Below are 15,187 nucleotides of genomic sequence, written 5' to 3' on the forward strand. Positions count from 1 at the left end.
CCCACACCACTGCAGAGCCTCACAGAGGTGGTGGCTCAGGGTCATCCGTCACCCTCTGCCACGGCTGGGGAAGGCACTGGATGTGTGGTAGATATTGACACCGCCTTACATGAGGAGCTGAAGATCACCCTCTTCCACGACGACCTAGCACAGGGAATTCACGAAGCTTCCAAAGTCTTAGACTAGCGCTCCACCCATCTTTGCATGCCTGAATTTAATTATGATGAGTCTCTAGGTATGCAGAGTACTTGATGAAGGCCCTTAGTGCCAAGCACCAAATCAACCCAATTAAGGTTCATAACAACCACTCGGGCAATGGATAGACGTCTGTGAAAATAATGGAGGGGGGCAAACGCTGCAGAGTGGTTAGTACAGTGGTTAAGGCATCAACGATACCTTTGACTGTAAACAAATGAAAAATGTGTCTCAATTTTAAAAAAGAAAAGAGGGTGTTATTGAAATAATAACACATATACTAGGAACATACTGACACATAAATTCACATGGCAAGATTTTGGCATACGCTGATGACTCCATGAAATGTAATTCCCCCAGATAAATTACTGAATATGACCCGGGCCAGAATTCCTTACTCATTTGTTTACTTATTCATCTGGTCCATGAACATTTAATGAGATGTCCAGTGCTCCATCGGTTGTCACCATGGCAGTGGCTTGGATAGACTGGGCTTCACTCATCCACTTACGATCTCTCAAGGAGGTTTACTACGTTTCCTTGTTCAAGTGGAAACCAGAAAACTAACACAACCCAGTTCACAACTGTCTGTAACTAAAAACCGCAAGAACGTCTTACATGTTAAAGTGTCAGCATAAGAATATTAGCGCGGCATGGTGGCACACATATTTAGAACCAGTACTCAGGAGGCAGAACACACGGATATTTATGAGTTTGTGGCTAGCCTGGTCTACATAGAGTCCCAAGCCAGCTAGGGTTAGCCACCTTGTCTCATAACGTAGTATCTGAGATACTAGACTGTAGTATGAATATCTTATTTGACATAATGGAATAAAGTTACACTCCTAACATGAAATGATATTTATGATAGTCACTCTTTTTCTTTTCTTTTCTTTTCTTTCCTACTTTTTTTTAGACAGGGCTTCTCTGTGTAGCCCTAGCTAGAACAGGCTGATCTTGAACTCAGAGATCCACCTGCCTATACCTTCTGAGTGCTGGGATTAAAGGCCTGCGCCGCCACACCCAGCTGATAGTCACATTTTATAACAAACAAGAAGACAGTGAAAAGGATGCTGCTCTCTGTTTAATGCATAAATAAAGGGACCTGTCAGAGTGTGAAGAGGTAACCCCCAGAGCTGGAGTGAGTCCGAAACCTGAGAGCCTCTGTGTGTGCGGAGGGTGAAAGACTTCTCCGTTTTACTTTCCCCAACCCTGCACTGGGAACTTTTCTGACAGGCGTGCAATTCTTTGCTCATATTAAATTCATCAGCTAAAAGCAAAAGAGAAAAAAAAGTAAGTGGCGAGGTTCAATGACGTGAGCGTGGAGACTTGTTCCAGGGCCACATTTTGCCTGCACCCTGGCAGCCACAGAACCACTTAATCAGCCCCTTCCCTTGCAGCTAAAGTATTAATAAAAATAATGACGTCTTAATTCACCTTTGAGAGGCACAAGGAAGCTCAGTTAGAATAAAATAAGTCATCAAATCTCAAATAACGTCGTTCGAAAATCCCTGACTGCGATAATTCCCAGGTGACGCTTTGCTGAACCCAAAATAGAGAGCAGCACACACAACCCCCTGCTCACAGAAGAAGCCTGGCCACACAAAGAAGTGAAAAAAAAAAACAACATTTTTTTTTAAAGAGTATCGAAGGGACAATAATTAAACCTTGCTCCTCTGAGATAAAGAATTAGGTCTGTGAGTGATCAGACATGCTTCAGAGCTGCAGATAAAAGCAGCTCCGAGAGTCAGGCCATTGATTCTTGCAGACACGATTCAAAGGTAAAAAGAAAAATTTCAAAAATGAAAGGGTACGGAGGGGCGGCTCTCTGAGCTATATTTGAAACCCTTCTGTCCCCTGCTCCTTTCTGTGACAGCCCCATCACATATCAGACAAACACAGTCATCTTTCTTTTCTGATATAGCTCTCCTTTGCAGAGGATAAATTTGTAATATTTCAATTTCATAGCCGCCATGTCGTTTCTATATCATTCATTCTTGAAAGAGTTTGACAGGGATGGTGTCTTTAAAGACCTTAGGCTGGCACGAACCCAGGTGTGATATGATAGAGTATAGTTCTCAGACAATCAGTTTATAGTTGGTATTCACATGAGTTTGCATACCGGTTTGCTAGTATGTTGGTTTGCTTTTATCGCTAGGGTTGAAACCCAGGGTCTCCTGTGCCCTGCACAATTGCTCTACCATGAGCTATACTCCCAGACCCGTAAAACAAATGCATTGTTGAGTCCTGCCTAGTTCCTTCCTGACTTAATTATCACTGCTATGTCGTTGCCTTTTAAAGAATCTTTCGTTTTCACTAAGGATTCTTTTTACACATACTTTCTGAAAACACTGTTTATTAGCACCCCCTGAAGAGGAAATCTGGGTCTCTCTTTTCATTTCAGCCTTAAATTAAGATTCTGAAAACATTTAAGTCTTTTGCTCTGCTCAGTTGTCTGAGCGAATGGGAACTGCACCCTCACCATCAGGTACGTGTGTACCTGTCTTTGCTCTCCAGACACTGACACAGAGACCACATTATATTTTGATTTTTCTTGCAGATCTAACCCTGGGAAACCAACTGGGCGACTTCCGTTATCCTCTGCTTCGAATTCCTTAGCCTGGGTTGACTGGGTCACAGTCACTCTCCTTGAGGACAGAAAAGGGGCTGACACTCTTCATTGTCCTAGTGAAACCAAACCAAATCGCTTTAGAATGTGCTAGTCTGGTCCAGAGCTGCACGGGCCAGCCTAGCATCTAGCAGGACTCTTGACATCTTCCAGGCAGGCTGCATCCTCTCCTGTCGGCATAGACTGCTGGCTCGAAGAACCGCAAGAGGAAGTGTAGCACTGTCACCAAGGTCCCTTGGGGACTCGAGAGGATGACCAGGGTTACACTCAAGACAACAGTACACCCCAGGCCCCCACCCGCCCTGGCCATTTTCACCCAAGGAGCCTTTGTCAAACATTTAAAATCTTAATCAATCTTCGCTCTGACCTCTCAGACCTCAAGGAAGATGGATGGGGAAGTGGGTGACCTTTCACCTGTCCTCCTATTTGTCCTGCTGCAGCGGACTCATTGAAAAGACAATGAGGAGGACCCTGCTGCCACAGCGGTGAAGAGCTGGCTCGGTCTCCTTTATGCTTCTCCTTAAGCTCTCTTTACATTCCCCTTCTTGTTCCACCCCCAAATCACAGGTCTTTCATTCAGAGAAAAGTTCTTTGCTATAGAGATGGGGGGTGGGGGTAGGGGAAGAGGTGAGGGACACTCTTCACAGAAGATTGTCAGTATAAGCTGTGAAAAGGGAGTGTAATTGAGGAGATAAGGAGCCTCCCATCCTTAGCTTTGACTGCAGACAGTGGCCAAGAGACAGATCTTTACTTCTTCTAACCAGTAAAGGTCAAAAGCTCTGACCTTGAGAAGAGCAAGTGACAAAGACGTGAAACAGGAAGACCAGTTTAGTGATTGTGGTCTGCAAGGTGCCTCTTACTGCATGCGTGCAACCCTTTGGCAAGTTGGTGAGGTAACCAGAGCCCTACCACTCCCACCCTGTCCTGTAGATGAGCAAGATTTGTAGGGTTTAGGAAATGTGTTCAAGGTCACATGGCCAACTACCACACTGAGATGCTCCCTAGTCACCACGCGCGTCTGCCCTATCTTGTGTGCAGTGGGTCTAGTAAGGTCAACTTACTCCTGGGGGTTTTTACAGTGGTTGAGCCATTCTTTAGAGTTCGCACTCAAGTTCAGAATTTAAGAAATCCTTTGTTCAAGCTTTTCCTTCATTCCTAAATTTACCAGAGACTCTTGCTTAGCAGAAACAAAACAAACAAACAAACAAACTGAGTTTTGTGCTTGAAGAATCTCCTTGAGAGTTACCCACTTACTGAAAACAAAAACCAAACCAAACAAACAATAATTAAATTTAACACACAAAGCCCCCCTCCCCAACCTTGCATAAAAACACTAAGTTCTCAAAAACAACTCAGCTGCTGGGGGTGGTGCTACACACACAGATGGCTAAACATTTGGGAGGTGGAGGCAAGATGATCAATGACATTCTCCGTTACATAGTAAATCTGAAGCCAGCCTCACGTGATTTGTCTGAGACCCTGTTCTCAAGTGACCCCAAACAGGAGCTATTGAGAAATCCTCAGGATCCACATAGGAAAGCCAGGTGTAGCACCACAGGCCTGTTAACCCAGCCCTGCGGTAGGTGGAGACAGGAGGATCTCTGGGATTGGCTGGCTATAGCCTTTGCTTCCAGTTCCTCAAGACTATCTCATATGGATGAGCAGAGACTGTAAGTCCTTCTCTGGCCTTCGTCACACCACCCCCACACCCCAAAACAAACAAACAAACAAACAACCATCCCTTTTCATTAAATTTAAAACTGCCTTTGTTCAGTTTGCTCAGAAATGGACAGCCCCCCCACCCCGAGTCTAGCTCCTCCCCTTGGAGGAATCACGTGACGAAGCCACCCATTCCATAAAACCATGAAAACATTCAATTGCCTTTTTCCATTCTCTTCATCCCATCTTTTTTTTCCTTTCCTCCCAATTTCCTTGAAGGTGTCAAGGAACAGCAATGTATGAGTTACCAGGATCTATGACAACTGAAGGTCAATAGCTTCAGGCAGTCAGAGATGAGAAAAGACTAGCAGAGGGAGCCTGTTAGCAGGGGATAGAGGAAGAAAACAGTAACAACCACACACACGGATCTCTGCAAGATGTGAAAGTCCTATTTTACCAAACTCAAAAGGGCAGAAGCATCTTTTCTAGAAAACCATAGTGTATCACTCTCCTGGGCATTGGCTGTCCGCTATAGCTGCTGTTCCTTCCCAAGGAACAGGGCACACACTTCTTTTCTCATGCAAATAGTGCCAGGATACCCTTCAGAGTTTCTCCTCAGTCAGCTTACCACACAGTTCCCAAGTCCAAAGCAAACCAAACAGCATGGACTCATCTTTTTCAGAAAACTTTCCACTCTTAATTTGCAAATTTTCAAGTCAATGCTTTAGCTCGGAAAATAAGCTAATCCATCTTTATCTTGTTTTACTGACACCCACAGACAGCCCCTCCTAGAAGTAAAACTATGGCAAAGCAGTGAAGGCCCCTGGGAAAAGTATAAACACCTTGAAAGGGAAAGCATATAACCAGAGGACACCGGAATGACCAGCAATGTGCTTTTCTGGAGGTGACGACCACGGCCTCCTGAGCTGGGGAGGGGAATGTCTTACACTTGATCCCACCCTGTCATTAGGATGCTTGAGATGCCAGACAAATCGTTTGGCAGTCATTTACTTTGGGCTCTTTAATCACCAAGTCAGATGAACCTGAGGCTCATCTGATCGGTCCTATAGCTGCAACCCGGAGACACAGTGACACTGGCCACCGTGTAGCAATGGCCATGACAGAGAGGGCAGCAGCAGACTGTGGATGACCATCAAGACAAAAGACTTGGGATGACTGGCTTGTTTTGACACCTTGATCCACACATGGTATAAGCAAGCCCAATAAATGTGGGCTCTTCTCCTCCGCGACTCCACTGCAGAGTTGGTGAGAAGCCAGACTGCTCTGACAGACAGAGGAAGTCAAGAATGGAAAGGCCGACTCTGAACTTGGGTGAGACAGGTTTTTTTTTTTTAAAAAAAAAAATCACCTTAGTGATATGATAAAAATTAATCACAATAAAAATAGCCTTTTTCAAAAGCCCAATAACGAGAACGGAGTGCAATTTACTCTTATTGCCCCTGACCACAGATCAAATAAAGAGACTCTTTCTAACTGTATTATGACCTCCTCAAAGAAATGAAGAGGTCTTTTGTCAAGATTAATTTTGCTTAGGAACCCTTCAAGGGGTGTTAGGTGGAACAGAGGCCCTTGAAGCATCTCCTTCTTCGCTTGTTGGACTTCTCCAAGGGTCCGTGAGGCAGGAAGAAATGAAAGGACTCTCTATAGTAGCCAGTGGGAGGGCACGGGGTGAGTCAATGTCCCTTTCCCGTTTAACTCCTTCCTGCTCAAACACACTCTATCACTTTTACCAAGCCAGCAAAGTAAGGCTCAAAAAAAAATGTGTCCACCTTCTTTAAGCAGGGCTCAATCAAGCCCAGTTCCTCAGCTTGTTCATTTACATTTCAGAAGGGGCACCAGGCCGGCTGGGATCTAAGGGCCTGTTAGCAAAATGTGCCTGGCCTTCTGCTGATTAGAGCAGCATCGTTTGTTTTCTCAGTATTAGAAATGTCTTAGCCTTGCCACCTGGAGCTGCAGCACTGACTCATTAGATCCCTCTGTCCCAGCACATCCCACGGGGGCTGCTAATTACTGGCTTTACTCCATTCAGTCTCATCTCTGATTTAATTACGTGCGCTAAGCCCTAATGAAAAGTACAGTATGGCTGTTCTTACCTTGGCATTCGCCATTCTGCTCCTCATGCCCAGCATTGCACAAGCAGTTGCCAATGGGTACCAGCCATTCGCCATCTGCCCCGCAGTACATTTTTGGCACATCCTTCTCTTCAGAGTTGTTGACACAGGAGCCTCGAACTTCCACCAGGGAGGAGGTATCAGCCCCCGTGATGGTATCAGGAAACTGCGCTAGGTTTCGAACAGTGAGTGGACACTTCTTGTAGAACACCCGGACGGAGACCAGGGCAATGCAAGCCCCCACATCCTGAAAGGCCAGGTAAAAGCCCTTCTTGCTCAGTGGCCCTACATCCCGGATCTCAGTGTTGAGCTTCATGATTCGGTCACCAATGTCCACCTGCGTGAAGCTCTCATCAGCGGCGATGGTATCAATCTTGCCAAACTGGCTCTCTCTGATGAAGCGTTCCTTGTCATTGTCTGACTCGTAGTAGTACAGGTTAAACGTCTCCTTGCAAGTCCCCATGACGCCCGGAAGACTGTTGCAGTCCCTCAGAGTGAACTTAATCTCAATGTACACCCTCTGCGCCCCTTCTCGGGTGATCCAATCAGTTCGCAGCCAGTTATTCTGGCTGGCTTCCATCACATTGCACACCTGGTAGGTTCGGATCGGTGTATTTTTCTCATCCATAATGCTCACTTCCTCCCACTGCAAAGATCCAAAGAGAACGTATCAATGACAAAGTTTCATCAGACAACGATTCATCAAGTCCATTTCACAGCTATCCTTCCAATCATGGAGAAAATTACTATGTAACAGTGCCCCCAGAAAAAAGTATCTTATGGGCTATTATGGGCTCTCTTGCTATTTCCTTGAGAAAAATCCCTCCACCTTGCTGCAACCTCCCCCTATTCCCCCACACTGTTTCCCGTTTCCACCTAAAATCAAAGGCAAGAGTAGACATAGTGCTTGCGTGTTCTCAACAGTTCTTGTGGTGGTCCAGCAACCTCAAAGTCACCTATTACAAGAGCTACAAGTTCAGGTGGCAACGGCTCACACATTTACTCATGAATGAAACAAACCTGTACGTGTATTTGTTTCAACCACCAAACAGAAACCTGCAAATTAAGGGCAGGAAGTGTTGAGCTTGCCAAAGGAAGACAAGAGTAATTAGCCTCGTTCCTGTCAGAACTTTGCTTTTTAATACTTTTTTTTAATTATTTTCTCTCTCTCTCTCTCTCTCTCTCTCTCTCTCTCTCTCTCTCTCTCTCTCGTCATGCCTAGTATTTAAAGGAAAAAAGGAATATCCCACCTTGGTTCAGCAGCCTTAGGAGACAGTACATTTCCTGGCTGACTCTTAGAGACACACTATCACAGGAATAGAAAACTATTGAGAGCTGGCATTGAGTTACAGTGTGTGCGCACGTCCTTATTTTTAAAACAGAGACACACAAGTAAACGAGAGTGAATGAATGAGTGCTTCGCTTCCGGTTAGTCACAGTCAGGGAAAATTAAAATAGTAAGTGATATTTATGACTGAAGGCCCAAGCAAGAAAAATCCAAAGGGGGGCCGGGCTGTTTGCTTTGCCCTCTACTTCCTAACACATGGATCTGAATGGTGGCCACTCGCCATCCTGAGAGATTCATTTTGAGTAGAGTGATAATCTCACCCCTCCTGGAGTTTTTAAAGCTAATCCTAAAATGGGAAAGGCAGTTTGGGTCACACCTGACCCCTGGCTCCTTTTCGACTGCTAGACAGCCTCCAATTCTTCATCAACATTTCAAATAAGGCAGGGTTGATATAGATCTGGCATAGATCAGCTTAAGTATCTAACAGGAATATAGTTAGAAGGAAAAAGAGAGTTTTGAAAACTTTGTATTCCACAATAGCACGTTCACTCAGTCTGAGGAGATCCACAGAATCTTAATCATTCTTTCAACAGGTTCCCATCCTTGCACTGAAAATTATTAGTGGATGGAAATGTTGCTTCATGAAGGGCCATAATACACAAAATTATGTATCCGATTCCTCTATGCCTGCTGTAAAAGCTGGAACTGAAGAGGTAAGTACCCTGTGGCGATTAATTTTAAATCTATAAGCAAGCATTTACTTATTTGGGGGAAATTCATGTAAACCTAAAAATTAGATTCTCCACCAAAAACACCTACTCAGTATGTCCCTCATCTCAGAACAAAGATAAACAGGAAAATCCTGTTTATTAATATAAATGAAAGCGATGGTCTCTTTAGAGCCCCCTGAGGGCAATTCAGGTCAGGGGACCGTCTATCCTGAGCTGTGGTGAAGACACTGATTCTTGCCCCATAGCAGACCTGAATCCTCCCTTAGTTGCCTGTTTCGTAATCACCAGCATTAGCAAGCATCTCAGCACACCTCTTGAAATGGGCGCAGTCAGAAAGGAAGGAGTGCCCTGTTGTAGGCTGCCAGTCAGAGCCAGCCTTCACCTGTCTCCACCATTCCCCTGTTCCTCCTCTGGGACAGGGAGGCTTCTCTGACTCCATCCATGTTACTTGGAGGGGTGGTGGTGGTATTGGCAAGTCGGGTTTCTTTTATTTTTAAAATAATATGTTGCAAGTAAATGCCATTATTAGACAACATTCCTGTTTCCAACAGAGATTGGAAAGCACCCTATTGGCAAGGAGAGAGTCCTGAACAAGCAAGGAGACACCCTCACCTTGGAACGACTTTCCCAAGACAACCATTAATGGATCCCCAGACTTTACTTTCATTCTAAACCTCAAGACTATTTCAATTGGACTTAAAATTTTGAGTTTTCTTGACCGCAGCTATGTCTTTGAATGACTTGTAAGTTAAGTTTTTAGTTAGTGTATAAAATAAAGGGTTTTATTTTGACATGTATGTACATATGTACCACTAGCCCTTGCTCCTTGTCAACTTCTGCTGCCCCTCCTTTTCCTCATTGATGACCTTCCTGCCCAATGTGCTTTCATGTCACAGACATATACACATGTTTACAGTCAGCTAAACCTATATTCTGCATATGAAAGAAAACTGAGACATTTTGCCTTTCTTCCTCACTATTTCCCTCTCTTGTTCCTGCAGAAAGGCTAATTTTGATGTACGTTCGCAAAATTTCATGTCTGACCTCTTATGATAACAGCTGAAATGTTATTCAGCGCGTAATAATGGAGAAAAAGCTACTCACTCAAGTCCATAGAAAGTTCTGGGTCGTACACAGTAAGTTATGCATTTTTAAAAAAAAACAGACTTCAAAGCATCTAAAAGAAGTCAGAGTCTAAAATACGTGAGCAAAGACTCTTTCAGAAACCCTACAGAGGACGGGGAGAAAAATGACGTCTGCATACTAAATCGCAATCGAAGTTTCCTAGAGAGCAAACGGAGCATAGACTAGACTCCTTGGTTTTACATAGGCCAAGTATATATTTAGTGAAGCAAGTTAGGTTCCAAAAGACCTTAGCTGTGTTCTCTCTTCGTGCTTGGGGCAGGGAGAGAGAGAAAGGAGGCTCCTTACACATTTTAGCAAACACAGACCCTTTGTCCTTGGTTTTGTTGGCCAGCAGTTGTCTTACACACTCTAACCCAGGTTGTGAAACTCCTGGAGAAGCCCAGGAAAACTTCCCCTGACCAATGACCAGCCCAGAGTCTAGGATTAACACTGAGTCTGACTCCCAGCAAGATAAAGCTGTACCTTTCTTCCCATTCAAAGGATGAGGGCCGTTGCCTGCAATCAGCACCGACTACAGCCTGTCTACACTACCCAGAAGCCTGCCAATCACTTTCTCTCCTAGATTTTTTTTCATGGTTTGGGAGACAGAATGGAATTTTCCATCAGAGACCAAGTCTGCAGCAGACAGTCAAATTCAGAAAGAAAAACGGGAAAGCAAGGTTGACTCCATTTTATTTATAGGCCCTGAGTCTGCTTTCCCTTTTAATGACTATTTAATTGCCCATTCTGAAGTTTGGAAATACATATTATATGACCGTATCTATGAATCCTTTTGGTTCTTTGTCAGTTCTTTATTCAACTCTCGGGTGCTGGCTGGGATCACAACATTTGCTTTACAAGACTTCTAATCTTTGCTTCTCGTTGTTTTTGATCAATTGACTCAGTCATAAACTATCATGCACGTAAGGCTCGGATGTAAAGTTATTTCAGTTCGGCCCCAGTCAGACTTGTTCCCATAACGGATTCATTTGCTACTCAGGGGGATGGGAGGATGTGGCTGCTGAAGGGAGTAAATCTTATCCTGGAGATGGTCATGGGGAGTTCTGCATCCTTCCTAGCTGAAAGGAGGCATGCACTCTTGTATTTTATAATCAAGCATCCCCGGTTTGCAGTGAGCCAGATTCCAAATGCTTTTTCGATTTAATGCCCAAAGCCTGGAAGGTCTCTTGGATTTACAAGGCCTCTGGCTCAAGCTTCTTCAACCAGCAGCGGACTTAAGGTTATGACCTTATATAAGGTAAGGAAACCAGCCTCCCCACTGCTTGGGTGGGTTGAATTGGAGATGTTTTCTTTCTTACTCTCCCTCTTCATCTGGAAGCGGAACAATTGCTCTAAAATTAACCCCGCCAGGACTCCATGACCACCAGAGTAATAGGCATAAATTCTAATTTGGTCCCCAGATCATATTTCTTGTCGGTATTTCAGTTTTAAATAGGCATCTAAGTCTATACCTCCACCAATCTCCTAATTTTGAAGCCCCTTTCTGCCCTTTTGGTTTCTAGCTCTTCCATGACAGAGCTATCCGAAGGGAGTATTGGATTTCTCCAACAAAGCGTAATTCACTTCATAGGCCACAGCGGAAATCTGACCCCCTCACCACAATCACCCAGAATCAAGCCATTAGCCTCTCAGAAAGTGGCTAATCACTCCTTTCCCCCTTCTCGACCAGAGAGGGCCTCAGAACTTACCCCTCCTTCTAGAGGGCTGGCTATCCACCCAAGCTCTCCCTGAACAGATCTGGAATCCAATAAGGTAACTGCAAGAAAAAAAAGCATAAAAAACACAAAGGAAAATAGATTAATTTCCAATTGCAAAAAAGCCAATAATACAAAAACCATTTGCCTGAGCGTTTCCATATGTGTTGAGGGTGCACATATCCAAGCTGATCAAAACTCAAACTCGGTCTCACTTATGTAAATAATCACTCCTCAGTGGTCTTCTCCTCTCTTCAAACCTGCAGATTCTTATTTATTTAACTTGCTTAGCATTTAAAATTCCATCCCAGGACCCGATTGATTCATTTTTTTTTTCTAGAAAGGATGAATAGGGCATCTCAAGCACAATTCAAACAAAATAAATACATCAATGTAGGACAGCAACACCAGAGAGCAGATCTGCATTCATCTTTGTCTGCTATCTACTAGATGTATTTGTTTTTGCAAGCCTCAGATGACCACATAACTCACCAGCAGTGGTGACAGACCCACAAGTGAATGCTATCAGAGGACCCAAAGGGTCATGGAAAAGGCTCTCCTCCCCACTCTCCCCCAATCTCCCCCCCACACACACATCACTAAATAGGCCCTAGATATAGCATCCTCTCTGCTTTTTTAAATATCAAAGTTCCAGAAAGAGAGAATGCTGGACGGGTGGGGTTAAAATGCAAATGTGTGGAAGTGTCCTCTTTTTCCTAGGTCCTTTGGAGGACAATCGAGATGAGCCCTCCAGCCCCAGGAAATGGCTGGTTTGAATTTTAGGTATGGAGTGCTGCCTAATGGATTTAGTATGCTTGCGCTACACCTAACAGCGGGCCTCCAAGCTAGGGGGAAGGGAGAAGACGCCTACAGAGCTGTGATACCCTCCCTCGGGGGCAAGATAAGGCTCTGGGTGCCGACGACATTGAAAAAGAGGCAATGAATTCAAGACCTATCCACGTTGCCTTTCCCACCAAGATCTTCAGGCCTTGGGTCGAAAGGCCCGTCTAAAAGGGACCCTTGGGTTATTAATTTGATCAGGGAGGCTGGCTCTTCAGACTGGGGGAGGGGTGGGAATGAGAGGCCTCTGTCCTTGCGGCCCAGTACCCCAACTCTCGGTCTCACCCCTAAAACGTGGAATTCTGCCCACTTCCCCCCATTTTACCCCTCAAATCTAGGAAGTTCGAACCAGCTCCTTGGCCCTAGCTCTCCGAAAGGTCCTGTATTCCTAGGGTCTATTAATTATTTTAACATGTAGAGCCTTCCCCGGGTCGCTCCGGGCTGGAGTTGAGCTCCCTCCTCTCTTCCCGATCCCTAGAGAAAAGGCCGCTACATCCACTTGGATTTATGTAAGGTGGATTAGGGACACAAAGGGAACAATAAGACCCAATTTACAAAAAAAGGGAGGGAGTAGAAAGGGAGGGTAAAAGGGAGAAAAGGAAACGTGACAGGAATAAAAAGCAACAAAATGAATTAATTTTTAAGGGAAGGAGGGGCAAGGGGGTGCAGCTCTCCTCCACTTCTTTCAACATAGCCTACGGTTCCATCTAGCACCTTTTTGTCTAGGGTGCCCAGTCTTGCTTCCCAAAAGAAAAAAAAAGGGAGGGGGGGAGAATAAAGGTAAGGTGAACCCTAACCCTAACTATCCCCACGTCTGAGGCGAGAGAGGTCTCAGGAGGCACTTAACAAGTGTGTGAAGTAAGTAGCCAAAAGAACACGAGGAATGCGGTTCCGCTCAGATGAAAAGCCCCAGGGACTGAGCGACGGCCGCTGCCGAGTTGCTAATGCGAAGCCACAAACCAAGGAGCGAGGGGGGGGGGATGGAGACGGGAGAGATGACCCTCCTACCCCCACTGCCCCTTCCTCCGCCCCAGCAGTGTCTGTGGGCAGGTGTATGACAGTCTCCAAGCCTCCGCCAGGAGAGCTCCCGGGTACCCTCTGACTAGTAGCCAAGCCTAAGTTGGTTTTTGGCTCCCTCCTTCGGAACAGAAAAAATGATAGTGGATTGCACAGGAATAGAAAGATGGACAGATGCCTGGGGAGACGGAGGATGGATAGATGGATGGAAAGATGATAGATGGAGGGATGTTTGTAGCGAGTGGGAAGAATCGATGAGGCAGACGTACAGCTAAAGCACACAGGTTTGGGCACGGACATAGGCCGGAGACCACGTTCACACACTGTGTGCACCCGCGGTACCCGGCACAAATCGTCCAGATCTATGCAGGCATCCGCGCCAGGTACACATTGGCACACACACACACGCACACACACACACACACACACACACACACACACACACATACACACACGAGAGAGAGAGAGAGAGAGACAGAGACAGAGACTGAGAGACAGAGAAGGGAGCCCTCTCCTCCCTCTGTGCCCATCAGAAACTAATGGTCACTACCTCTCTCTCACCTCGGACAGAAAAAGAGACTAACAATCCCCTCCAGCACGCCCCAATAGACAAACAGAAAACAACCACCAAAAGGGTCCCGTCCGTCATGCACGTCCTTCCTAGACTAGTCCAGTGCCCCATTCCAGAGAGAGAAGCTTAAAGTGGGCCGTATTTAACTCGCTGGCTGGTACCCTAGATTTACAGGATGATCTAAGGATCTGGGGTAGGGGAGAGGTAGGCCGGAGATCGCAACATCCAGGGTGAGCGGCCCGGTGGAGAAAAAGGTGTCTGAGGCCCAGGGCTGGAAATCAGGTCACCGGCGCCCGACAAGCGGCGCCACCACCGCTGCGCTGCGGAGACCAGGCAGCCGGGTCCCGGGAAGCGCAGCGCTGGGAAAACTTTACAGAAACCCGGGCTCGCAAGGCTTGGACAAGAGACCGGGCGCGCTAAGCCTTCACTGCACTCCACGGCTGCGTCTTCCCTCTAGCCTGGGCTGCTGAGGGGGAGGACTCGGTGCACAAGGGTTTTTTTTTTTGTTTTGTTTTGTTTTGTTTTGTTTTCAAATCCTGGTGTTAGCCCTGTGTATCCCCTTGGGGCGCCTGGAGCCGGCCCTGCAGGCGAATGCAGATAAACTTTGGCCTTTCGCTACAAACTTGGGTAGAGCGGCAGCTTACATCGGTCGTCCACTCAATTCAGGCTGCCTGACCGTCCTCTGTTTCCCCTTCGAGATCCCCTCTGTCCGACACCTTTCTCCGGAGTGGGGATGCAAGGCTCACGCCGCGCTCCCCCCCCCCCCCCCAACCCATGCTAACTGGCTCAGAGCTCGCGAAGACAGCTAATCATCCACTCCGGGTGCCCGACCTCACAAGGGCTGCAGGGCTCTTACCTTCATTCGCGGGGTATACCCTAGAACCGGTGACAGCGTCGCAAATCCCAAAGAGAAACGAAAAGAGGACGAAATAGAAAATCCCAGCCATGGTTCGCCAGTGCCAACGCTGCTCCTGCCGCTTCTATCCCAGTGGAATAAATGCTTAAGTTAGGAGTGCAGCAGTCTGAAGACATTGCCAAGAGGGTGGGCCCGGGCTGTGACGTAGGCCCGCCAGTCCGGAGCTCGCGACCAATGGTAGTGCAAAGAAGACGCCTAGGCCCCGCCCCCACAGCGCAGAGCCCGCCCCCGGGTCCCGCCCCCTCCAGCCTCCGCAGGGCGCAAGGTCTCCGGAGGCTGGAACCGCAGCCGCGGAGGGTCTCTGCCCTGGCGGGAGTCCGCGGGCCTTGTCTTCCGACGCCTCGGGGCTCGATCCCCTGCACGACAGAG

At 46.6% G+C, this 15,187-nt stretch overlaps 1 protein-coding gene across 3 annotated transcripts in view; it reads right to left on the reverse strand.

Annotated features, from left to right (window-relative positions):
- Epha4 (EPH receptor A4) overlaps window positions 1-14,950 on the reverse strand; it is a 145,449-nt gene extending 130,499 nt beyond the window's left edge. For 2 of the 3 annotated variants that reach the window (XM_075952174.1, XM_075952175.1), the window contains exons 1-3: window positions 14,759-14,950; window positions 11,469-11,536; window positions 6,598-7,261 (exon numbers count right to left, since the gene is read on the reverse strand). In XM_075952174.1, coding sequence (XP_075808289.1) covers window positions 6,598-7,261; window positions 11,469-11,536; window positions 14,759-14,849 — 823 coding nt within the window. In that variant the 5' untranslated portion in view covers window positions 14,850-14,950. The remainder of the gene's footprint in view (window positions 1-6,597; window positions 7,262-11,468; window positions 11,537-14,758) is intronic. The other variant, XM_075952173.1, reaches the window with a different exon arrangement.
- Window positions 14,951-15,187: the final 237 nt, after the last annotated feature.

Source organism: Microtus pennsylvanicus, chromosome 17 (assembly GCF_037038515.1).
Source record: "Microtus pennsylvanicus isolate mMicPen1 chromosome 17, mMicPen1.hap1, whole genome shotgun sequence".
Taxonomy (NCBI): Eukaryota; Metazoa; Chordata; class Mammalia; order Rodentia; family Cricetidae; genus Microtus; species Microtus pennsylvanicus.